Raw genomic sequence first — 25,865 nt, 5'->3', positions numbered from 1 at the left:
TCCTGCAGGACTCTGTTGTTGGCCCTGTTCAAATAAATAGTTTTAATAGGTCAGAGATGAAGATAAGTTGTAGGCTTGTCAAATTTGCAGATTACACAAAACTGGAAATAGGAACTAAAGAATACTGCATTTTTTCTGGGTTCAATTTTTGAAGTCCATGGGTAAAATAGTCCATGTGTAAAACTATTTGATTAAATGCTTATAAACATTAATTTCGGAATGAGTGCCATGTCCCAAAATGGTAACAGAACCAAAAAGAACATTTTTGGCATAATTATTTCCTACATTGACTATATAGTAAATCTTTGTTCATTTAACATTTGTTGCCACATTTTAGTTATTTTCCCTAAAGAAAGAATAAAGATTATACTGCTTTTAATTCTTTCCCATAAGGATTTTTTCAGTTTTCTCCTTCTAGGACACCTGTTTTACTCATAGTAATGCCCAAAGCAGGTAATTTTCTTGTTTTAGCTGATAGAATAATTTTAGATAATTTGATATTATTAATTCAACTATCCCAGAATCACAGAATAGGAAGGGAAAGACATCAGAGATCATCAAATCCAAAGCATTCTAAGTAAGTCATTCCCCTTCCCTTCTCTTAATGATAGAGACCTTTGATTTCTTGAGGCCACAATTCTGCTTTTGGAGAGTTTTAATTGTTAGGAAGCTTTCCCTAACATGAAGTCTAAATATGCCTTTTGGGAACTTGTACCCACTTCTCTTCTAGGAAGAGAACAAATCTGATCCTTTCTTCCACAAAATAATCCTTCAGAAACTTGAAATCTCAATCATATCTTCCAAATATAAAGTGGTTATCTTGGAGAAGTGAAGACTTGGGGTACAAAGATAATGGCTGAGGCTCCCAACCAAAGGTGGCCTAGATCAATGGAGGAATTCAGCATTGGGAGAAGACCAATGAGAGCAGGGGTTTGGCTTTTTTTGCAATATGAATATATGCTAAATGTATTACAGGATGAAGATAATTCCTCTGGCTAATGTCTTTCTGGAGCAGACTGGTCACCATGACTCAGGGAGTGGATATTAATGATAAACTTATAATGATTATTATATTAGATATTATATATAATATATAATATATATATATTATATATACCATCTTCAGACCTAATCTTTTAATCTGTGGGGTCTGATCAATCCTAGAGAATCCTGAGTCCTGGTCATAAAAAATTTTCCCTGAATTTTCTTGTATGTTGGCCTATTAGATACCAAGTCTTGTGAATTCTTCCTTCACAATTTCTCTCCCATCTATCTGTCCTTCCCTTCTATTGCTACTAGCACTGCCCTAGTTCTTGCCCTTATTACTTCATGCTTAGACAATTATAATAGCCATCTAGATGGACTTGTCTCTAATATATTTATATACTACTGACACTAAATCTGGGGTACATTCTAGGTCTCACCAAATCTTCCTATGGAACTCCTTTGATCAGGTTTTTTTGCTTAAAACATCCTTCTAACCTAGCAAATAAATTCCAAAGTACCTAGCCTGGTATTTAAGGCCTCAAATTAAATCTGAGGGAACAAAAGGAGCATCTCAGAATTTTGAGTTTTAGGTTTAAAACTTTCAAAGAACTAAATTCTAGCTTCAAAAATCTTTAATTTTTATACTTGCCCACTTCCCTCCTTACTACAGATTGGATCCTTCACAACTGCAGGCAACTAAACAAGAATATATTATTGTTATTAGACAATATTTATTTGCCTTTAGCTTAATGCTACAGTTGATAGACATGGCAATCCATAATTGTAGCCATTCTCCCTACAAGTCAGAGTTGAGAGCTACTGCAAGAGACAAGATGTTGTTATAATTGTTATCATTATTTTCATTCTTTTTGGTGTTGAATGGATGCATTGTGTTCTCCAGGAGCCAGGGTAGAAAACCTTTGCTGTCACACCAAGTTCCTGGTGATCTTTGGCACAACCTTGCACCATCCAGAGATAAGCCATATTCTATAACTTGAGCAGTGCCAAGAAGGTTGTTTTCATCTCCAGAATCAAACTACTTGTTGCCTGCCATTCCAGAGTTTAGGAATCACTCCAAGCCAAGAGGGATGCCTCAAGGATAAGGAAATATGGCTATTTCATTAGTAGGCTTTTAGTACTGCTTCCTTAGCCTCTTCACACAGTGGATCTAATCCGCCATCACCTTCTAGGGGAGAAAATGTTTCAGATGGTTAGCTTTCCCCACAGTCCAGTATTATGTTATTATTTTATTTTTTAAAAAAACCAACTTCTCTTAGGGATTTCTAAAAAATGATTAGAAGAATGAAATGTAACATTAATCTTTAGCAGGGCCAACAGTGAGACTGCCAATGTTTTAAATTCAGCTCATGAAAAACTAAGCAATGAGTAACTGTGCCACATGTAGTTTAGGGACAGAATTTCTTTAGAAGTAATCCCTGATGCTAGAGTATGCCCTTAAATCAAGTTTATAATGGAATATTCCTTATAATACTGCCTTTAATTATGGTAGCAAACCTTGTTATGCTTTTTAAAAGAACCTATACCTTTGGAGGTCAGAGAGAGTTTAACAAATGTTTATTGAGTTCCTATTATGTTCAAGAAACTGAGCTGAAGTGAATGAATGAATACTAAAGGCCTAGCCTCTGGGATATATAAAACCTACCTCCCAGGGTTGTTGTGAGAATCAAATGAGATAATATTTATAAATATTTAGATAGTACAAGGCCATGCTATCTTATTGCTAGCTTTGAGGATATGATGAAGACTTTAACTGAGGGATATCTGAGAGGATAGGAATAAGAATACAATAATAATATCTGAAAATTTCAGGCAGAAACTCATTTTTTTAAGAAAGATTAAAAAACTCTTAAATTTCTATTATTCTGGAAGAAATTAATACAACACACAGATTAGGAGTCCCAGTTCTGCCAATATTAACTCAGTGTGTGACCCTGGGCTTCCCTTCTCAGAAGGTGGAATTCTAAGATACTGCCCAGCTTCCATCATCCTATTTTGGATGCTTTTAGAGCATTATGACTGTGACATGCTGGCGATATGACAAAAGCACTTGGATTTAGTACTGATTTTAAGATACACTGATTGACCCTTCACTTATGCTCATTATTGTCATCTTAATAAATATAAAGGCGATCTCCTTCAAGAGGGGAAAATGGCTCTCAGCCATTAATTGGGGACTTACTAAAATCCAAGTCACTAATTTTGCACTGGAAAACAAGTTCGCCATTCACTATGAGCTCTAGGGTATCCCAGTCCTCTATCTTCTGTAGAGTGACACTGTGTCCGGCTTTGTGTAAGACAGCTGAAAAAGAGGAAAATTGCACCAGGTGAAATGCAATCATTCCAAATTATTATGAATGACAAACTATTGAGTTGAAAGATGGAAGGGCCAGGAAACCATGTTTTTTAGTTCTTCTTCAACACTGTCCATATGACCTTAAGTGAATCACCACCCTTAGAGGGTTCAAAGTTGCTTATCTCTAAACTATGACAGTTGGTGTAAAAGATCTTGAAGGTTTTCCCAGTTCTGGCATTCTATGAAAATAAGCTAATATATTTGTGTTGAAAACAAAACAATAAAAATCATTTCGGATTAACTTTCAATTCAATTCATCATATTCAAGGCTACTGAATTCACTCTGTTAGGTTCATATCTAATATGATAATGAACATTTTTTTAAATGATGGTATTGCCTGTGATTGACTCTTCAAATTGAGAGTAGGTTCTACTATCCACCTCCTCTCTTTTAATCCAACACAAATACGGAACACCTAGTTCCTAGTGCCAAAAATCAATAAAGACTTAGCTTGAATCCTTATTGAATCCTAAGAGCACCAAACAAAAACCTGACTGAAAAGGCTATGAACCCAGCTTTAGATTGAGATTAGCTTTTTCTCCAGGTTAATACCAAGCAGCTTCATAATAACTGTTGAAAAATGAGCTTTTATGAATGCTTTGACAGCTAAGGGCCTGTTGGGTCTTTCCTGTGAAGGCTTTCAAACCAGATTTTTCACTCTCACCTTCAGACTTTAGAGTTGAGATGTCCTTTATAATCAATTTATATTTTACTCACCCAGGAAAAACTTCCAGGATATAAATTTTTTTCTTTAGATTTTTCAGTAATATATGTTTTCTTTTAATTATCCCTCTTTTCCTGATATTTTCACTCTGAAATAGGAATAGGTATGTTGAGGAAGTAAATGCCATCAGTACCACCATCAGTAACTTTCTTTCTTTTTCTTTAATTTTATATAAACATTTTATTTGTTTTTTCAACTACATATACAAGGGTAGTTTTTACAAATCATTTTTTGCAAGCTTTTGAGTTTTACAGTTTTTCTCCCTCTCTCCTTCCCTCCCCCCAACAGAAAGTAGTCCAATCTAGGCTCTATATTTGTTACCAAGCTAAACATAGATTGACATTAATGAGAAGAATAGGATCCAAAAGGGATTAGAGATAACAAAATAGTATAATATATAAGACAACTTTCATTTGTATTTGAAATTTTCAGCCCCCTTAACCAATAAACAGTGAGTCACTCAAAGTTACACAATAGTCAGTGGTAAAATTATCTAGAATCTCATTATTTTGATATTTCTCCACTGGAGGACATTAAAGCAAAAGACTACTTTGAAGGAGGCTATAGAAATGTTGATTGTTTGTAAGAGAGGGAAAAGGAATGGAAAATGATTTGTGACTTGTTTTAAAAGTGTTTTTAAAGGATTTGCATTTATGTTTTCCAGTCTCAGTTTTGGAAATTTGGAATTTCCCTTTAGTCTATGGAAAAAGGACCCAGGAAGCTTCTGCAGCTGATTAAAAAACTGCTTGAATTACCTGACAAGGTTGGGATTCCCTCTGAGGATAGTGACAGGTGGAAAGTAGTAAGAAATGAGATTATAGTAACCTAGGCAGAAATAAGGGAATCAGTGTTTACTTGCTCTCCCTTTTCCCTTTTTTAATCAATGGTAAATTGGTATCAGTTTCTAATTTATTCTTACATTCTACTTGGTTGAGATAAAACTTTTAAAGCAGGATAATTATCTCAAAGTGTTTTTATTTTATTTAATTTTACTTAGGTAAAGGGATAGATTATTCAAGAAAAACTCAGAATATTAAAGCTGGAAGGAATTTTATTTTATTTTTTTAATTTTTGTTATCTTTTTCTTTTCTCTTTTCCCCAGTTACATGTAATAATAATGATTTTCAACATTCATTTTTTGGTAAGATTTTGAGTTCCACATTTTTTCTCCCTCTTTTCCTTTATTTTGCTTCCCCTTGACAGTGAGTAATCTGATATAGGTTATACCTATAAAACTATGTTAAACATATTTCCATATTAGTTATGTTGTAAAAGAAGAATCATAACAAAAGGGGAAAAAACCATGAGAAAGGGAAAAAAAATAAAATTAAAGTGAAAACAGTATGCTTTGCCCTACATTCAGATTCTATAGTTCCTTCTCTGGATGTGGATGGTATTTTCCATCACAAGTATTTTAGAATTGTCTTTGATCATTGTGCTGCTGAGAAAAGCTAAGTCTATCCTAGTTGAGCATCACATAATATTGTTCTTCAGGTTCTGCTCACTTCACTCAACATCAGTTCACTTAAGTTTTTCAGGTTTTTCTGAAATCTACTTGCTCATGATTTCTTTTTTTTTGTTGTTGTTTTTTTGCAAGGCAATGGGGTTAAGTGGCTTGCCCAAGGCTACACAGCTAGGTAATTATTAAGTGTCTGAGGCTGGATTTGAACTCAGGTAATCCTGACTCCAGGGCTGGTGCTCTATCCACTGTGCCACCTAGCTGCCCCTCTGCTCATGATTTCTTACAGAAATAATATTCCATCACAATGATATACCATAATTTGTTGAGCTGGAAGGAATTTTAGAGACAATCTAGTCTAAACCTATCATTTTACAGTTGAAAAGACACTTCCCTTGGGAAAGGGAAGTGACATTTGTTTTTATTTTCTTTTTAAATTGTATGTGTGTAGGTGCGATTAGATAAACTACATTAGTTATAAAATTAATGGTATGCTTTCTTTTTTATATAAAAAATATTGTTCAATCATTTCAGTCATGTCAGATTTTGTCACTTTCCTTTTCCAGTTAATTACAGACTAAAGAATTGAGGCAAACAGGGTCAAATGACTTGTCCAGGGTCACACAGCTAGAAACTTTCTGAGGTGAGATTTGAGGTTATGAAGATGAGTCTTCCTGACTCCAAGTTCTTAGAATAGTGATCTGTTCCTTGTGGATGCTTAATTGGGATATCTTTGGTATAGTGAACTTCCAAGTGAGGAATTAATATGGTAATCTCTGTTATTATGGTAGAAAGGCTAGCACCTTCTCAGCAACATAAAGTCTTGTACTTGCCTGGAGTACTGAGAGGCTGTGATTTGATTAGCTTATAGGTGTTGGAGTCAAGGCTTGTACCCAGGTCTTCCTAGAGTCAAAATCAGCTCTTTATCCAGTTGGTCAATAAGGATTTATTAAGAGTGCTGTTCTATGCATCAGACATATAAAGTAAATCCCTGCTTGGCGGATTGCAGAAAAACCTGGAAAGACTAAAATGAACTGAAGCAAAGTGAAATGAGTTGAAGAACAAGGAGAACAGGAATAGTAACAGCAATAGTACAATGATCAACTAGGAATGACTTAGCTCTTCTCAGCAATATAATGATCCAAGACAATTCCAAAAGACTCATGATGGAAAATGCTATCTACATCCAGAGGAAGAGCTAAGGAGTCTGAATGCAGATGGAAGTATCCTATTTTCATTTTACTTTTTTGTGCATTCTTTTCCTTTTGCAAACTGTTTCTCCTTTTACAACATGACTGATATGAAAATGATTTCTATATGATTGCACATATATAACCTATGTTAAATTGCTTTAGGGAGGGGGGAGGAAAGGGAAGGAGAGAGAAAAATTGGAACTCAACATTTTTTAAAAACTGAATGTTAAAAAAGAAAGATATTCCCTACCTGCAAGGAGCTCACAGACTAATGGAGACGACAACATGCAAACAACTATGTACAAACAAGAAATGCAGAAAGTAAACTGGAAATAATTAGCAAAGGAATGATATTTGAATTGAGAGAGGTTGGGAAAGGCTTCCTGGAGAAGTTGAGACTTCAAAGAAGCTAGGGAAGCCAGGAGGTAGAGAGGAGGAGAACATTCCAAGCATGATGGGAAATCAGAGAGAATGACTGGCATCAGGAGATGGAGGAACAATATGGAAACAGGGTCATGATGTGAGAGGAAGGAAAGGGGTGTGTGTGTGTGTGTGTGTGTGTGTGTGTGTGTGTGTGTGAGTGGTGGGTTACATTATGAAAAACAGGATTTTATATTGGATCCTGGATGTAAGAGGCACCACTGAAATTTACAGAATAGGGAAGTGGTATGGCTCACCATGTTTAGGAGGGTTATTTTGGCAGCTGAGTGGAGAATGGAGTAGCATGGAGATGCACTAGCAGCTCTTACAGTGGTCTAGGCATGAGGTGATGGGGTCTTATATCAGGGATGGGGCAGAACTTGCCATGCTACCCTTTAGACCCTTAATACTTGGTACATGATACAATGAGAAAGCTGATATAGTTATTCATGTACAATCAAATTAAACACATTTTTATATTAGTCATGTAGTGAGAGAATCAGAACAAAAGGGGACAATCATGAAAAAGAACTTTTCAGCTCAAGATATCTTGGAGGTACTTCACTTGGGCAAGGGGAGCACAGTCTAGGCAGGGGATGGGGGAAACCAGTGGGAATCTCTCAGCCACAGAGCAGATCAGTAGCTGAGGCCACTGTGTCCTGGCTTAATGAGCCAGTGGTACAACAGGTCAGCAGTGAGGGCTCCAACTCCAGGGAAGAAGTCATTCTGTGAGGCCTGGTATGCCAGAGTAACAGGTGGGACTGTGTTAAGCTACCCTAATGCAGGGAACAAGCCTCTAGAACCTGAGGCCCCAGTGTGGAAAGCCAGTGACCCTTGGTCCCCAGCACAAAAATCCTGGACCTGTGCCCCCTATACCCTAGGAGCAGAGTTCAATTTTAAAATGAGCAAAAAAAAAACCCTAACCAAAGAAAGTTACTATGACAAGAGGGAAGGCCAAGATGTCATCTCAGAACAGGAAAGAGGGACAGAATGCCTACATGTGAAGTGTTAAAGGAAATTATGAATTGGTCTCAAGTACAAAAAAATGTCCTCTTGGAGGAACTGAAAAAGGATTTTAAAAACCAAAAAAAGAGAAGAAAAATTGAAAAATAATCAGTTCATAACTCCACTAACAGTGGGACAGCACATTCTTATGGACAAAGCAGCATGGTAGCAGTCATGAGATCTTAAAGCAGAAAAGAAATGGAGATCACTTTAACTCATGCCAAATCATGAAGAATTTGTTCTACAACATCCTTAACAAATGACCATACATACTTCCAGTAACAGGGGACTCAGTAATTTAATTTCAAGAAATTAAATAGAACTAAGAGAGTCAGGAGAATTGCATTGCTAGTTCTGATTCTATCACCAACTAAGAAAACTGCATGATCACAGGTTCAGAGCCAGGCTATGTAGGTTCCCTACATAGCCATTTATTCTAACTCTCTCATTTAACAGATTGAGGAAACTGAGGTTCAGTTGTACAAGGTTACATAGGTAGTAAGGAGCAGAGTCAGAATTTGAATTCTGGTCCTCTGAATTCAAATCCAATACTCTACACTGTACCACACTGCAGGAGTGGACCAGGGTGATTCAAGGTATTCTATTTCTCTAATTCAGATTTTTTCATCTCTGAAATGGAATGACAGTCCTCAAATGACATTCACTGAGTCCTCATAGATACAATGTACTCTACTGGGCTTTGTGCCTTATAAATTGATGCTTTTTGCTCAACTAAATGATGATGATTCACTAAGGTTTCACTAAGAAGATACTCTAAATAATTAAACTGGAAAGGCAAGTTGAAAAGAGGCAACTGTTTTTATCTATATTTTTAAACCTTCATAATTCATTTGATCTTGCTTTCAGAAAAGTAGACAAATGTGCCAATTAATTGTATTTAATTACTGTGACAAGTGCTCTGTTTAAATGTTGGCATGTGTCCACTTCATCTTTCGATCAGTTCAGCACAACCAATTTCCAACTGTGAAATATTTAATTGCGGAATTTTAATTTCATTTTGAAGAGAGAAACTTCAGAAAATGACACAGCAAAGATTCCAATTAGTGAGAGAGCTTTTCTGGAGCACCCTGGGGCTGTGTGATCAAGAATAGGCAGCAACAGTGAATTCTGAAAATTGTAGGTAATTTTAAAAAGAAGCAATGGTTCCATTTCCTTTGACCCTGAGATTCCAAAGTTAGGCATATACTCCAAGGAGGAACATTTCAAAAATAAAGGCTCCATAAACCAAAATATTTATAGCATCATTTTAAAACTCTATTTGCCTTTGCTTCTCCATCTGTAAAATGAACTAGAGAAGGAAATGGCAAACCACTCCAGTATTCTTGAAAGGAAAATCCCAAATGGGGTAACAAAGAGTTGGCTGAAAAATGACTGAACGAAAAAGAAAGATGCCCATGTTTTAGAGAATGGCTACACATACTGTGGTAAATAACACTCAAATATTATGCTGTAAGAAATGGAAAATATGATGAATACAGAGATGCATGAAAAGACTTAGATAAATAGATGCAAAATGAAGTAAATCGTCTCGAAAGCAATATACAGATACACAAGTCAAGTCACTAAGCATTTATTAAGTGCCTACTAGACTGTTACATGTAACTATGTATCTATATATATAAAACTATATATATAACTATATATATATATAATGGATATATATGTATATGTATATATAAATTAGGAATAATCACAGAAAGATGGAATTCAAGTTAAGGGGGATTGGGGAAGGCTACTTGTAGAAGGTGAGATTTTACCTAGGACTTTAAGAAAACCAGGGAAGCTAGGGGAAGGAGAAAGTTCAAGGCATGGGGCGGGGCGGGGCGGGGGAGAGCAAGGAGGTCAGTGTCATTGAAACATAGTATTTCTAGTTGTTTAAAAGATTGGAAAGGAGCCAGAAGGAAGGAGCCAAACTATGAAGGACTTTAAAAACTAAACAGAAGATTTTATATTTAATCATTGGAGGTAGTGGGAGACATTGGAATTTATTGAATTTCAGGTGACATGTTCAAACTTGAGCTTTAAGATCAATTTATCAGTTAAGAAGAGGATGGTCTGGAGCTGGGGAGGGGCTTGAGGCAGGAAGAACAATCAGAGGCTACGGTAATAGTCCAGTGTTGATGAGCTTTCCTCTAGGATAAGATAGATTTCTATACCCAATTGAGTGTGTGTTTTATTACTTCTCTGAGCCATTTCTGATGAAAGTAAGGCTCACTCACCTCCCCCCCCCCATCCTCTTCTCTACCACTTCACTGTAAAAGCTTTTTCTTGCCTTTTTTATGTGAAATAACTTACCTGACTAGGCTGAGGGTAGGTTAAGAATATCTCCATGGCAAAATGCTCAGAGAGATGAATACCAGCAAAAACAAAGATGAGAATCATCTGGACAGAGAGTTATGGAACCAGCCTTTGTTCCTGGAAGTGGAGGGCCAGGAGAATAGACTGATCTGACAGGTTCGGTGAATGAAATAGGGTGGAATCTATAAATGAGGGAGTGTTGAGATAATACTGTGAAAGAGGACAGTGCCAAGAAGATAGTTCAGGTATGCCCCGGTCCTTTGTTTCAGGTTTTGGAACCCCAATCTCTTCTCCTGCTTATCTAAACTCTCCTTCTAATGAGAGGTGTCCATTAGGTTTCAGTCCTGGGCTCTTTTCTCTTCTCCTTCCATTTCACTTTACTTCATGATCTCATTAACTCCCCTGTATTTAATGATCATCTCTGTGTTAATGAGTCTCAATTCTGTTTGTCTAAAAACTTAAAAAAAACTTTATGATAAGGGATATCACTCTGGGAGGAAAGAAAAGAAGAATAGAGGGAGGAGGTATGGGCAATGAAAAATTAAAAGATATCAAAAAATCTGTTTTAAAATATTTTTTGAAAGAACTCAAAGCCTTTTTCTTGGCATATATGTGACATGTTCCCAAATGTGTATTTATTTTCATTGGACTATTCAGTTCAATGCTCCCCTAAAGTCTTCCTCTGATGTCTACCATGGGATGGAGGTGACTATATTTGTGAAGCCTATGTCAGCACATTGCAGGTTCTTGGCAGGTCCTACCAAGATGGAAAGATTTCTGGTACAGGTCTATGATGGGCTATGTGTGTGATTATTAAACAACAATAACAATCCATTGACACAGTATAAAATGAGAGCTAGAATAGAAGTCAGAAGAATTGGCTCTGCTTCCAACTTGGCCACCTGTATGTGTCAACAGTGAATTTTGCCCTTTTATATTTGACTTATTCTTCTGGATCTGTTAGAACAAAATTGAGTGAGCAGAGTTTGGGTAAGGTCAACTTTAATCAAGTCAATTTAGCAGTTCACTGTGCTTAGAGAGAACTCCTTCAATTGTAAATATAACAAAGGTTTTCCTTCTTAATCCCATCAAAAGTCCCTACTATTATCTACACTGCTTTGAAGGTCTTTTAGGACAAGTCACTCCTTTTACTGGAATGTCTGATGTCTGTTTCCCCTGCCCCATTCTGAGTCCCTCTTCCCTTTCTTTAGTTCTTTCTCCCACTTCTCACCTTGCCCCTGGTGATGTTTCAGATCAAGACCATTTAAAGCTGACAGTAGGCCTCCATTTTAGGGAGTCTGACTCTCACTAGACTCCCCCAACATACACATGCCTCCCCTTAGAGAAATATTAATGAATATACTTGCTAACTTAATTCTGTTTTACTCTTTTTTTAAGGTCAAAACTTCTGATAACATTTGTCTTTGTTTGAGTCAAATTCTGGAATAGTTAACACATATTTATTTCCAATAGGTCAAAACTCCATGAAGATTCTTCCTCATTTTGGAGAACATTTCACATATACAATGTGAGTCACTTAATCTCTCTAGACATCAATATCCTCATATGCAAAATGATGGAGTTTTTAACCAGGTGTCTGTAAACTTTTTAAAAAATATTTTGCCATCTGAATTTCAATATTATTGGCTTCCTTTGTAATGCTGTATATTTTACTTTATGCATTTAAAAATATTCTGAGAAAGGGGGAATAGGCTTCACTAGGTTGCAGTAGGTCCATAACACAAAAAAGGTTAAGAAATGGTGAACTGGATCTTTAAAGTCTCTTCTAGTTGTAACAGCTTAGGAAAATTGTAAAGCTAGGCCATCTAATTCTGGTTGGCAAAGATAGATTTCTACTACAATTCGATCTAACCAGTGACTCACAGCCTCCAATTCATCATGATCCTATTTACTCCTTAATCCTTTTCCCAATTGACTTTAGAATCCACCAAGATAGAGAAATCTCTCCAAGGTCACTAAGGGCAATGTTGCTGTTTTTTGTATTTCCACCCTACTTGGTCTCTTTGAAGCAGTGACACAGTTGACCACTCTCTCCCTTCTCAAATACTCTCATTTCCTTGACACCAACCTTTCCTCTTTTTTCCTCCAAACTCTAGGATCACTCCATGTATAATCTTTGTAGTCTCAACAGCTGGCAGTGCAGTAGATAGAGCAGTGGCCTTGATTCAAGAGGATGGGAGTTCAAATTCTGACCTCAGACACTTAACTTACTAGCTATGTGACCTTGGGCAAGTCACTTTACCCTAAATGCCTGGCATCCAGGGTCATCTCTCCAGTCATCCTACTTCATATCTGGTCACTGGACCTAGATGGCTCCAGAGACGAAAGTGAAGCTGGTGACTTAGCACAGCACCCCTCATTCTACTCTAGTTCACATGCTTGTCATGGCATTACCTCCCAGATGATGTTGTCTTCTTCAGAAATGAAGAACAAACATTATTATAGTCTCTTTATTCCCCACCTATACTTTAAATGTAAGTATCCCCCAAGATTTTGTCCTTTGTACTCTTCTTTCTACACTCTTGCTACAATGACTATAAAATCTCTATGGAACAGCTAACCAATAGAACTTTTTTTTTCAGAAACTAGCTTTGTGATCCTGAGTAAGACATTCTTCAGCCTCAGTTTCCTCACCTTAAAACAGAGATCATAATAGCACCTGTCCCACAGGCTCATTGTAAAGATAAAAATGAAAATAAAAGTTTGCAAGCCTGAAAACACTAAAGAAATGTCAGCTATATTATTGTCATAAAACCTCTAATCATAATGTATTGATCCCATATTTCCAACTGACCATTAAACAGTTTTTCATGGATTTTTCATTGGTACCTCTAAGTTAACATCTCTGGATCTCTTCCACCCAAAACCTATTCCTTGATTCTAATTTCTTTATATTATATGTTGGTGAGCTTACCATTCTCCCATTTACCTGGGTTTGGAACCTCAAAGCCATCTTTTTCAGTGGGTTACACTGCTGCTCCCAAGAATACAAGTACCAGCACTTCTAGTACTTTGCTGCTGTTGCTATTAGTCCTACTAGTTCTACTACTATTATTGCCACTGCTGCTATTGTTACCACTATTATTACAACTACTGCTAACTCTACTACTGCCACTGCTCTTACGGCTGCTGCTGCTACTACTGTCATTCCTACTGCTATTACTGATGCTACTGTTGCTACTACTTTTACTACTGCTACTACTTCTACTACTGCTGCTTCCATGCTACTACTACTTCTACATCTGCTGTTCCTCCTACTTCTTCTCTGTTACTACTACTATTATTGCTACTGCTACTACTACTACTACTACTACTACTACTGCTGCTGCTGCTGCTGCTACTACTACTACTACTTCTCTGCCCCTGCTGCTACTTCAACTGCTGCTGTTCCTCTTCCTCCTGCTACTACTATTGCTACTGGCCCTACTATTGCTAACAACTACTTCTACTGCTGCTCCTGCTGCTACTACTGCTATTATTGCTGCTGCTTCTACAGCTACTACCTCCACTACTACTACAAATAACTACCTCTACTACTATTGCTGCTACGACCTCTACTATTGTCACTACTTTGCTACGACTACTTTTACTATTGCTGTTCGTTCTCCTCCTGCCACTATTGCTATTGTTGCTGCTTTGGTGCTGCTTCTGCTGCTACTACCTCTATTACGAACAACTACTTCTCTTACTGCTGCTACTACTGCTACTACTGCTGCTGTTATTATTACCACTATCCTATTTGAATCTTTCCTTTCCTTCATCTCCAACATACAACCAATTGCCAAGTTCTATTGATTATGTTTCTATCTGAGGGATTTCCCTCATGTTTGTTCTCTCTATTTTTATGGAAATTCTCCTAGTTCAGATCATCATCTCTTTTCTACCTCTAGTTTCTCTTCTCTCAAAACTGCTCTTCACATCACAGTTCAAATAAATGTATTACTAAATGTATTACTCTAATTACACCACTCTTCTATTTAAAAACATTTAATAGCTCCCCTTCCTATTCTGTAACACTTAAGAGAATAAAGTAATAATCTTGGCTGTCAAGAACCACAACTTAATGTCTACCAACCCTTTTTGGCAATGGACCTGTTGTTAAGAAGACCTGAGTTCAAATCCAGCCTCAGGCAATTTACTAATTGTAACTCTGGGTGAGTAATATAACCCTATTTGCCTCAATTTACTTTTTTGTTAAATAAACATATTAAAAGCACCTAACTCTCAGGGTTGTTGTAAAGATAAAATGAGTTGTTGTCTGTAAATCTCTTTGCAAATCTGAAAGATATACATATATATATTATAGATGATAATAATTATTATTAATTCTACATTTCTTCAAAATTGCACTATTCTATATCCTCCATTCTTGTTCTGTCTTGTTCCCAAATCTCCATGCTTTGTTTGTACTGATTATCATGCTAGAAGGAATGCTGTATCTTCTCCCCAGCACCCCCACCTCACCCCCACCTCTGTAACTCTTTAAGTTTCAATTTAAATGCCACTTCTTCCATGAAGCCCTTCTTGATTTCTCACCAGTTGGTCATTATCTTATCATTTATGATTCAAACTGGTCACAGTACATTGATTGAAACTTTCCTTTGTGCTTAACACTCTCTCCTGGCATCAGAGATGGTATTATATATGTCATTCTTCCCTCTTTTATCCCATATTTTACCATAAGCTACTTTGTCTGGCAGATCTATCTTTGTCTCCTAAGTATACAGTACAGTACTTTGCACAAAGTAATTGCTTAACAAGTGTTTGCTGAATTAAACTTCCTTAAACACAAACAAGGCCTGCTATAGTTACTGTGATTATGTAGGCACAGGTTCATGTAGGCTTACATACCCTTAGTTCCAACAGTGTCAACAGCAGAGGTCTAGAAGAGGTACAATTATACCTGGAAATAACAAGCGGGTGGTCTACACTTTTGTCTCCATGACCCCTTTTGGCTTCCTGCAGTGACTGGAGTCATTCCTTTGGAAATGTACTCTCATTTGATGTGCAATAATGAGGGTCTGAAAGAATTAAAAAAAACAGAGTGGACCACCCTCTGATTATTGTTAGGGGGTGGGGGGATAATGATCACATCAGCATCATTATAAGCTTTTCAAGTTGAAGCAAAAGAGCATTCTGTACATGGAAACATGATTTAACCTGTAGAATAATCAAAACCAAGCCTGGAGGGTTTGGAATTTATTAAAAAGAAATTAAATTAGATCACAGTATGGAAAAATATTTATAAGTATCTTCTCTATTCCTTACCCTATCTTCTATAAAATCATATATCAGAGAATCTCAAGACATAATAAAAACTCTGAACAATTCCAAACACTTTTTTTTTGTGTCAGAGAGTCATACAATTCCCAAGTATTTGGGTTGATTATTTTTTTGGGGGGGAGGAGGTGGGGAAGCAGATGCTGAAAGACAACTATAATGTAATAGGAAAGGTTGGTGACAGATAAATTCAAATTCTAGCTCTTTTATTTACTGTATATACTATATGTATTTAATTTCTCTGAGACTCAGGTCCCTTCTTTGATCTATAAAGGAAAGGGTTGGAACAGATCAGACCTATTAACCTTTTTGCTAAGGGTTCTTCAGCAGTCTAGTGAAACCCATCTCAGAGTATTTTAAAATGAAATACATAGAATTACAATAATAATAATAATAATAATAATAATAATAATAATAATAATAATAATAATAAAAGAAATGAAGATGTAATCTTTTTCACATTCAAATTCACTGATTCCTCCTTGAAATCAATCCATAGATTACACATTAAGAATCTCTAGACTAGGGCAGCTAGGTGGCGCAGTGGATAAAGCACCTGCCCTGGAGTCAGGAGTACCTGGGTTCAAATCCAGCCTCAGACACTTAATAATTACCTAGCTGTGTGGCCTTGGGCAAGCCACTTAACCCCATTTGCTTTGCAAAAAAAAAAAAAACCTAAAAAAAAGAGAATCTCTAGACTAAATAATCTGCTCTAATTCAGTTCAGCTAATAGAGCATTTACCTTGGGCTAGGGCAGCAAATATGTATACAACTAGGTAGATACAATATTTACACAAAGCAATAAAAGGTATCTTCAAGAGAGAAAGAGAGTGAAAAATCTCTGATCCTATAAATCTGTTGCTGGGGAACATTCAATAAAAAGCTGATCAGCTACCAAACCTTCCCCCTCCTATCTCCCCTACCCCACCACCAAAAAAAACAAAACAACAAATCCAGTATCATGGAAGAGAATAAATTTTTAATTTTTATAAGGTCTGTCATGGATGCTAAGTGGGGTAGTGGGTAGAGTTCTAGGCTTTAGCTAGTCAAACTAATCTTCCTGAGTTCAAAACTGGCCTCAGACACTAGCTGTGTGACCCTGAGCAAGTCACTTAACTCTGCCTCATTTATAAAATTAGCCAGGGAAGAAAACAGAAAACTACTTCAGTACCAAGAAAACCTCAAAATGGGGGCAGACACAACTAAACAACAGTAAAGGTCTACTATCTTTATATCTGCTTAGGAATGAAAGGGCATAGGTTTGGCAAAATAATGGGAATTTGAGATAACAAGTTATTAAGTATTAAATAGAGTGCCATTGTTCTTTAAATATCCTGGCTATCCACTGAGGACAAATCTTTTAAGTTCTTCATAGTTGTCACTGGTTGGGTAGAAAAAGGAAGGCCGGATAAGTTTCTTCCCTGAAATGGATATTTGTAAAAACTGGCTAAACTTCTGGATAAAGCAATCTAAAGCTATTAAGCCCTACAGAAGGAAGGCCTCTGAGGCCTGACACTTCATTCTTTAAGTAAGATTTGTGTTAACTAAACAAAAATAGAAAAATTCTTTGGAGCATCTTGTAAAAGTTACTTCATAGCCTCTGCCAGTGATTTACATGTCATTGTTAAGAGGTAGACACAGGGATTTCTCTTCTTTCCCTGGGAGATATAACCACTGCTGTCATTAATGGTCATTGCTGATGAGTGATTTGCTTTGTCAGTTGAATGAGAATGTATTTTGTTTTCAGGAGTTGGTTCTCATTGGCAACATGGCAGTTTAGTTGATGGACATAAGTGAACTAGGCAAAGAAAAGCTGCAGGGGCAAGGAAACTAGCAAATATTTCTTGTTAAAGATCCATTTCCTATTTCATCATAATCTCCCCTTCTACCATCTCTCTCTCTCTCTTGATCACTCCTTGTTTATTGTGATGTCTGATTTCTTGATGAATCCATCATCCACTTTCTATCTTCACTTGATTCAATCTTGACCCATTAGTTAATTATTTCAGCATTGCTCTTTAATCCAACCTTGAATCCCTCTTCCTGTTACTTGTCCTATGCCATCTCTGCTAACTCAGCTATTCTGGCATCTGTATGAAGGATGGACTGGAGAAGGAAAAGAGTGGAGGGAGGCAGACTGTTAAGAGACTAATGTGCAATATTCTGTGTAAGTGATAATTTGGCAATAAGGACCTGTAACAAGATGATGGAAATGAGAACAGAGAAATGGAATGTGATAAAGGTGGCATAAACAGAAGTAGTAAGACTTGCTAACTGGTTGATGGCTTATGAGAAGCCAAAGATAAGGATAAATTAAAAAATGATCCCTAAATTGTGAATGGGGTGCAGTGGGTAAATGAATATTGGCATAACAGATAAAAAATAATGAAGTGGGATAGAGGAAATATTTTAGGGATGAGATAATGAGCTCAAATTTTAACTGAAATGAGTTTAAGGCATTGAGTTGGACTGAGTTTAGGGTGTTGATTGGGTGTGCAAGTATGTACTTATTCTATGCAGCTGAAGATGTAGATCTGAAGCTTAGGGGGGAGAGAGAGAGAGAGAGAGAGAGAGAGAGAGAGAGAGAGAGAGAGAGAGAGAGAGAGAGAGAGAGAGAGAATGAATCATAAGCAAAGAGGATGTTACAAAGGGAGAAACCATGTGGGGGAATGAATGTGATTGTCAAGAGAGACAGTATAGAGAGAAAAAAAAAAGAACTGGACTGGAATGCATGCAATGGAGACTGAGGTGGGGAAGTCAAAGGACTGTTGAGTGGGGCCATTATAAGGTTATGCAACATAGGCCTGTAGTGGGAGATGTCTACATGGTTAGTTCCAAAGTTGTTTTTCTTCAGTGTGGTCTTTGGAAAAATTTTTCTCCTGATTCTGTTTGTTTTACTCTAGATCAGTTCATACCACCTGGGATTCTCTGAAATTGTCTTATGGTTCTTCTAATGCAATATTCTATTGCATTCATCTACCACAATTAGTTAAGCATGTATGAGTATACCTTAGTTTAATTTTTTAAAATTTCCCTTCAAGACCAGGAAGTTTTTATTTCATTCAACATTTCTCTCCCTGGGATTATCAATTCTTCTTAACTCTCCTAATCCCCATTCCTACCCCTATTCCTATTATTCTTGTTTTCCTCTTGAATTTGATATATTTCTACAACAAACTGTGTGTATATGTGTGTGCTTTTGTCCATTTCAAAAAAAGAGTGTTCAACTGATGTTCACTCTCTTACTTCTCTATTCACATTTGTATACTCTTTTCATGGCCCCCAATTATGATAATAGAAAGTTTCACCTTTTTTACTTCATTCTACAGTAATCTTTTCCTTTTATCCTCCCTTCTATTTCCCTTCTTCAAATTTTCAGAATAGAATCAATTTACTCACAGATTCCATTTTTATTTAACTCCCTTAATACTTTTTTGAAGACATTAAATTTCAGAAAGAACTCTTGCTTCTTTTCCCTCTATCAAAACATTAGGACATCATTATACAGCCCCCTCTAATTGCCTAAATAAATTTACCTTTCCAAATCTCTCTTCATTCTTGTTTGTATTCAAAGTTATTATTCAGATCTGATCTTTTCATCATTAGTGTTTGGAATTATTCTAAAATTAAAAAAATCAATTCCCATTCTCTCCACCATCTAACTATATTCAGCTTTCTTGGTTAAGTTATTCTAGGTTGTGTCTATCTCTTCTGAGTTCTGAACTATTTTTTTTTTTACAATATCTCCACTCATTTATAGTAGAAGCCACTTCATAATATAGTTTGAGATCTGCTAGACCCTCTTCCTTTGCATTTTTTTATAATTCCCTTGACAGTTTATCTTTTTTTTTTTGGTTTTTATTTAATTAAGGCAATGGGGTTAAGTGACTTGTCCTAAGTCACATAGCCAGGCAATTATTAAGTGTCTGAGATCATATTTGAACTCAGGTCCTCCTGACCCTAGGGCAGTGCTCAATCCACTGTGCCACCTAGCTGCCCCTTTCCTTGACATTCTAGATGAATTTTGCTGTCATTTTTTTCTAGCTCTAAAAAGGGTTTTGGTAGAATTCAGTATTTATTATTGATAAGTAAATTACTTTAGGCAGAAGAGTCATTTTTATTATATTGGTGTGGCCTATTCAAGAACAACTGACATTTTTTCAATTGTCTAGATTTGACTTTTGTGTGAAAAATGTTTTGTAATTATATTCATATAGTTCCTGAAGAAACTAAAGTAAACTGAGTTCAAAACCAGCCTCAGAAATTTACTTGTTGTGTGATCCTGGGCAAATCACTTGCCCCTGCTTGCCTCAGTTTGCTCATCTGTAAAATGAACAGAAAAGGAAATGGTAAACCACAGTCAGGTGCAACTGAAAAATGACTGAACAACTTTCTGATTCCAGGACCAGTGCTCTATCCATCTAGCTCTCCCTTTGTTATACTCATCTCTTTAGTTCCTAGTGCCAGGGCCAGGCTCCAACCCTTGCTGAACTTTTGGGTGGGAAGGTTGGCCCCTGCTTGGTCTTATCCTAGGTCCTTTAGGTTCCTAAAATGATTCCCATTTCCCAGGGATAGCACTCCCTCTCCTGGTTTTTTTGAAGGCCAGAGTGCTGAATTTTTAGGGCTTTCTATGGTATCTGTTTAGGTGCTGTCTTTTTTAGAGGTTCCCTTTACAATCATCCATGGGCTACTGATTCCATTTATGAACAGTTTTGGGATGGAAGAAGTCACTTTCTTTAGTTTCTTGACTGAATTTCTTAATCATTATTTGCTCTGGGAGAAATTTCAGGTTTTGGTGGAGTGGGTATAGGGGAGTTGGTCAGCCTTCTTTCCTTCTAGCAACCATCTTGGACAGAATTTTCTAGTTTTGAATTTAAACTCCCCCCTTGGACATTGCTACTTTGCTATCCTATCTTTTCCATCTTACCTTATAAGACTTTGGCTAATTTATTTACTTCTTATAATGGCACTGCCACTCTGACTCATATAAGCTAAATAATCTTAAGAATCACTTATGGTCTGTTTCTTTCCCCTCATCTGCCACATCTCCTCAGTTCCTGGGTTCTATGTGTATCATTACATAAATCTATCTCATATACCTCCTCCTTGATACTTCTACTAAGACCACCCAAACTCAGGGCCTCTTACCTAGGTTATCCTAATAGCCTCCTACTGATCCTTCCTATATCATCTCTACTCTCTCCAATCTATTCACACTTCATTGCCAGAGTAATACTTGCCCAAGGCCACACTGCTAGGTAATTATTAAGTGTCTGAGGCTGGATTTGAATTCAGGTACTCCTGACTCCAGGGCTGGTGCTCTATCCACTGCGCCACCTAGGCACCTCCAGAGTAATACTCTTAATGTAGTCTTATCTGTTATTCTTCTGTTAAAAAATTTTCATTGTATCCTCATTACTTATTGTTTATAATATAAACTCCTTAGCTGACATTAAGGAACTTCCAAGATCTGGTTCCATTTTTTCATGAAATATCACATGTAACTATCTTTCATACACTGTATTTTCTAAGAGGGCTAACTGGTCACCCAATCTATCTTTGCACACACTGGCTCCTGTTCCTTGAATAGCCTACTTCCATTTCCATTTGGTAAAATCTCCTCTTCTCAGTTCAGCTGATAACCCCCTCTAGGATTCCTTCTTTGGAGAAGTTTTGAACCCCTATTTTTGTTATTCTGATTTGCAAATTCACTATATATTTATCTCTCAAAAGAATCTTAAGATTCTTGGGGATGGGGAATTGTTTTTGTCTTTGCCCAATACCTAGTGTTGTGTTTTTTACCCAGTAGATGCTTAAAGGTGACTGAACTGAATTATTATAATGTTTTTTAATATTTTGACACATAATATTTAATAAATATTTGTGTAATTTATTTTTATTACAAGATGATAAACACCTTGAAGGGGTAGCTTCTTATTTCATCTTAGTATCCCAATCCTAGCATAATGTGGTGCATATAGTAGACATTTAATAAATGTTTATTGAATTAAATGAGTGTAGAGTCATAATTGGGATAATTTTTTGTTAAACAATTTTATTTACATGCAATAATGAAAAATGAATTCTTAAAATGCTTACAGCAAATATAAGTTCAGGAAAGATTAGGCATACTTTTAAAGTCAATATAAAATGACTGAAAATGAGTAAGATAAGCACTTTTGTACAAATACCTTGTTTTTAGATCTAAATTGTATATATTCAAAGTTCTGAAAATTAATTTAACCTTGATGTTATTAAGAAGATAGCCTCTGGATTTCTACACAGCTGAAAAGTTGGAAGGAGCAAAAGCCACAGGAATAAAAATGGTAAGGGAAAGTCCTTTATGGAGTTAAAAAAAAAATCTCTCCACCCCTTGGAAAACTGAGACCTGAATAGTTTAACCTCATATGAAAATGCCATCAGCAACTCATCCCTAGACAGATACTTTCTCTCTGCCTTTGTCCCTACCACTTAATCTGCACAAGACTTTAACAGGAAGTGTACAAATGTGATCATCAGAAGTGAAAATGGGGCTCTTCAATAGGGGGATTCTGATCAGAGCCAGAAATAATGTGGAACAGGGGAAGGGAGACTTCTGACTCCTGTCTGGGGGTGACAAATCTTGGTGATTTTTGTAAAACCTAAGATGTTGTCCTTGCTTTATGGAATTACTGTAACACTTCAGTTGAAAAAGAACAGTGACACTCAGCCAAGTATCGAGGCTGGGAGTGGGGGAGACTGAAGCTGCTCTTTATGGAATGAGCTGATGGAATCTAGCAGATTGACTTCACTAGCACAGCCTTGAGAAGAGCTCAGGTTCTATTAACTTCCTGGTCCAGCCTGGCTATGCCCAGTATCAGAAAGGCAGTACCCCTTGAGCAACGAAGTCATGGTCTGCTTCTCTCCTAGGAGGAACCACCCAAACAGTGGACTGACCATCTGTTAAGGACACTATGGCCTTCAATGAAAGAGTCCAGCTGACTCTGCTCTCCAGCTCAAATTTGATGTTCCACAGAACACATCATCCAACATGGACACCATGTGACTGTTCAGTCTCACCTGAATTTTGGGAGGACCCTGGAGAAAGAAAGGACACTGAGTTCTCTTTATTTCAGAGTTGTGGATTATATTATCTATGCTGTTTGACCTGCACTTCATTACCATTGTGCTTTAAATCTGTGCTCATTTTCCTCCCCAAGGACTCTGTGTATATCTGTAAGAGACTGAACCCCTCTTCAAGTTTTTTTAGGGGGAGAGGGGAAGTTTTGTCAGTTTTGTTCTCACTATCATTTAAGTAAGTATCTTTTCTAAAGAGCTAATTAAATCTCCTGGCTGATTATTAATGGGAAGCACATTGGTGGGGGCTTGTGAGTTGTAAGTAACTTTTAAGCTAGCCATCCACAAAGATTCCAAGGCAGCAGTGACTCCTGGGGATCCAATAACTCAGTGTCACCATAAATTGGAAGAATGAGCTTAGAAAGGGGTGCTTGCATACTAATCAATTCAAAAAGCACTTGAGATAGGTATGGAAGAAGTTAGGGATTCCAGCGGTGGAAGTTAGGTCAGAGTACCTTCCAGGTATGAGGGAACCACCACTTCAAGGTATGTAAAGATGGGAGAAGGAATGTCCTTTGTGAGCAACAGCAAATAAGTGGTTAGACCACAGTGTGGAATGTCGATATAGGTTATGGATAGCTTGTAAAGCTAATGTAGAAACTAAATGGAGGTTAAATTTGATCTTAAAGGTAACAGATAGACCCTTCAAGTTTGCTGACATGATCCGATATGACTTAGGAAAATCACTTCATATGATTTACAGAAATGAGTTAGTTATTTATTACTAAATAAATCATTTTAAGACGAATCTATTAAGACTGTGAGCTCTTTGAAAATAGAAGCTGTCTTTTATCTTTCTTTGTAATCTGAGTACTCAGGATAGTGGTTAGTAGGCACTTGAAGTGCTTACTAAATTTCTGTTGTCCAACTGAAGGCTAAACTGAAGGTTTTTATTAAACCTATATTTAGCTTGGGACTTTATTAAACCCTGGGAGACTCTATTTGTTTGAAAGGGTCTTTCATGAAGGAATTTTGGAAGGATATAGGGAAGAATCCCACAGGTGGAAAAGGCATGGATTTGTTGCTATATTAATTCCCGAATGATGGAGTTGGAAGAGATCTCTGTGGGCAGTTAATCCAACCCAAACCATATCGTGATCCACCAGACTAGTCATCTAGCCTCTGCTTGAAGACGTTGAATGAGTGTCATCCCACAATTCTTTGTACTCTGGGGCAGCTATAATTGTTGGGAAGGTTTCCCTCTCATGTCACTAATTGGTCTTTTTGCACCTTTAACCCATTTCTTTTTATTCTGCCCGATGGTGAAGGAAGGAAAGTATGGAGGGAGAAAGGAAGGAAGGAGGAATGGAGAGGAGGAAGGAGGGAAGAAGAAAAGCAGGAGGAAGGAAGGGAGGGAGGGAGGAAGGAAGGACAGAAGTTAAGATTGAAGGGAAAAAGGAAAGGAGGAAAGAAAGAAGAGGAAGAGAAGGATGAAGGGAGAGAAGAAAGAAAAAGAGGCAGAAAGGGAAGAAGTTTAGGAAGAAGGGGAAGAAGAAAAGAAGGAAGAGGGGAAAGAAGATGAAGACAGGAAGGGAGGGAGGAAGGGAAGAAGGAAAGAAGGAAGGGGGAAGGAGGATGAAGGCAGGGAAGGAGGGAGGAAGGAGAGAGGGTGGGGGGGGAGAAGTTAGGAAGGAAGGGAAGAAGGAAAGAAAGAAGACGAAAAGATGGATGAAGGGAGGGAGAGAGGAAGGAAGGAGGGGAAGAAGGAAGTGGGAGGATGGAGGCAGGGAGGGAGGAAGGAAGGGAAGAGGGAAGCGGGAGGCCGGGGGCGGGGCCCGGGGCGGGGCCGGGGGAAGCGGGAGGCCGGGGGCGGGGCCGGGGGAAGCGGGAGGCCGGGGGCGGGGCCAGGGCGGGGCCGGGGGGCGGGCAGGCGGGGCCTCGGAGCAGGGGGATGCAGGCAGGAACGCCGAGGGCAGGAGCGGCGGTGGCCCGGCCACTGTCCCTGGGCCTCGCGGCCCCGCGGGCGCCCTGGGCTCCCCAGAGCACGTGGTGGTGCTGCCCCGCCCCCGCGGCGCTCACCTAGCAGGCCCTGCAGGCGGTGGGTGCGGTGCTCCAAGGTCAGGTTCAAGGAGCGGTAGGGCCCGTAGCGCAAGAAGACGTGAGCTTGGGCCGGCATCTCGGAAAGCGCAGGCGCGGGTCCCGGCGCAGGCGCAGGCGCAGGCTCGGCGCGGGCCGCCGCTGGGCGGGCTTTCGGGAGCTTCTTGGGTTGCTAGGGGCGGAGTCTTTCCGGTCACGTGGCGGGGGCGGGCAGGGAGACGTCCGAGGACGAATCAGGGCCCTCGGGCGGGGCCCCACGTGCACGCGGGCGGGGAACCGGATTGGGCGGGAGCGGGGCCCGCGTGGCGGCATGGTGAGTGACGTCATAGAAGCGGGGGCGGGGCGGGGGCCCGGGAGGCGGCTGCGGCCTTGGCGGCCTGGGGCGAGGGCGGGGGGCCGCCGGGGTCGGACAGCGCGGAGTTCAAATCCGACCTCAGACTTCCAGGAGCTCCTCCCCGATGAACACAAAGAACTGGGCGAGTCGCCGCCCTGCGCGGCCCCTCGCAGGCCGCCTGCACCCCGGGCCGGTGTTCTCCGGCAGGCCCGCGCCCCCCGGCCCCGCTTGCACCCCTCGCCCGGCCGCAGCCACGGCCCCTGGTTGCTGTCCCTCTGCGGTGATGCGCCACACCTGGAAGGCCCTCACGCACCTCTTGGCTCCTCCAACTCCTCGTGCCATTTAAAACTGCTTAGAGACGACGGCCCCCTCCTTCCCTCCCCCGCTGCTAATGCCCGGGACTCAAGTTTGTTTTGGGGGCAAAGCGGTGGGGTTAAGTGACCTGCCCAAGGTCACACAGCTAGGTGATTATTAAACGTCTTGTTCACATTGGAACTCAGAACTTCCTGACTCCAGGGCTGCTGCCCTATCTACTGCCTAGCTGCTCCTCAAGATTTAGTTATTTTTTTAGGGTGGCCTTGCAAAAACCTAAAAT

General features: G+C 38.7%; 1 protein-coding gene across 1 annotated transcript; it reads right to left on the bottom strand.

The window, feature by feature from the left end:
* Positions 1–1,613: 1,613 nt before the first annotated feature.
* On the bottom strand, positions 1,614–25,114 carry C4H10orf53 (chromosome 4 C10orf53 homolog). Its single transcript, XM_074233138.1, has 3 exons — positions 24,919–25,114; positions 3,188–3,307; positions 1,614–2,173 (listed from the first exon to the last, which is right to left on the bottom strand). The coding sequence occupies exons 1-3, from the start codon at positions 25,013–25,015 to the stop codon at positions 2,109–2,111; spliced, it is 282 nt and encodes a 93-aa protein (XP_074089239.1). The 5' UTR covers positions 25,016–25,114; the 3' UTR covers positions 1,614–2,108.
* Positions 25,115–25,865: the final 751 nt, after the last annotated feature.

Source organism: Macrotis lagotis, chromosome 4, assembly GCF_037893015.1.
Source record: "Macrotis lagotis isolate mMagLag1 chromosome 4, bilby.v1.9.chrom.fasta, whole genome shotgun sequence".
NCBI classification, from domain to species: Eukaryota; Metazoa; Chordata; class Mammalia; order Peramelemorphia; family Peramelidae; genus Macrotis; species Macrotis lagotis.
This window is presented reverse-complemented; position numbering and strand designations above follow the sequence as displayed.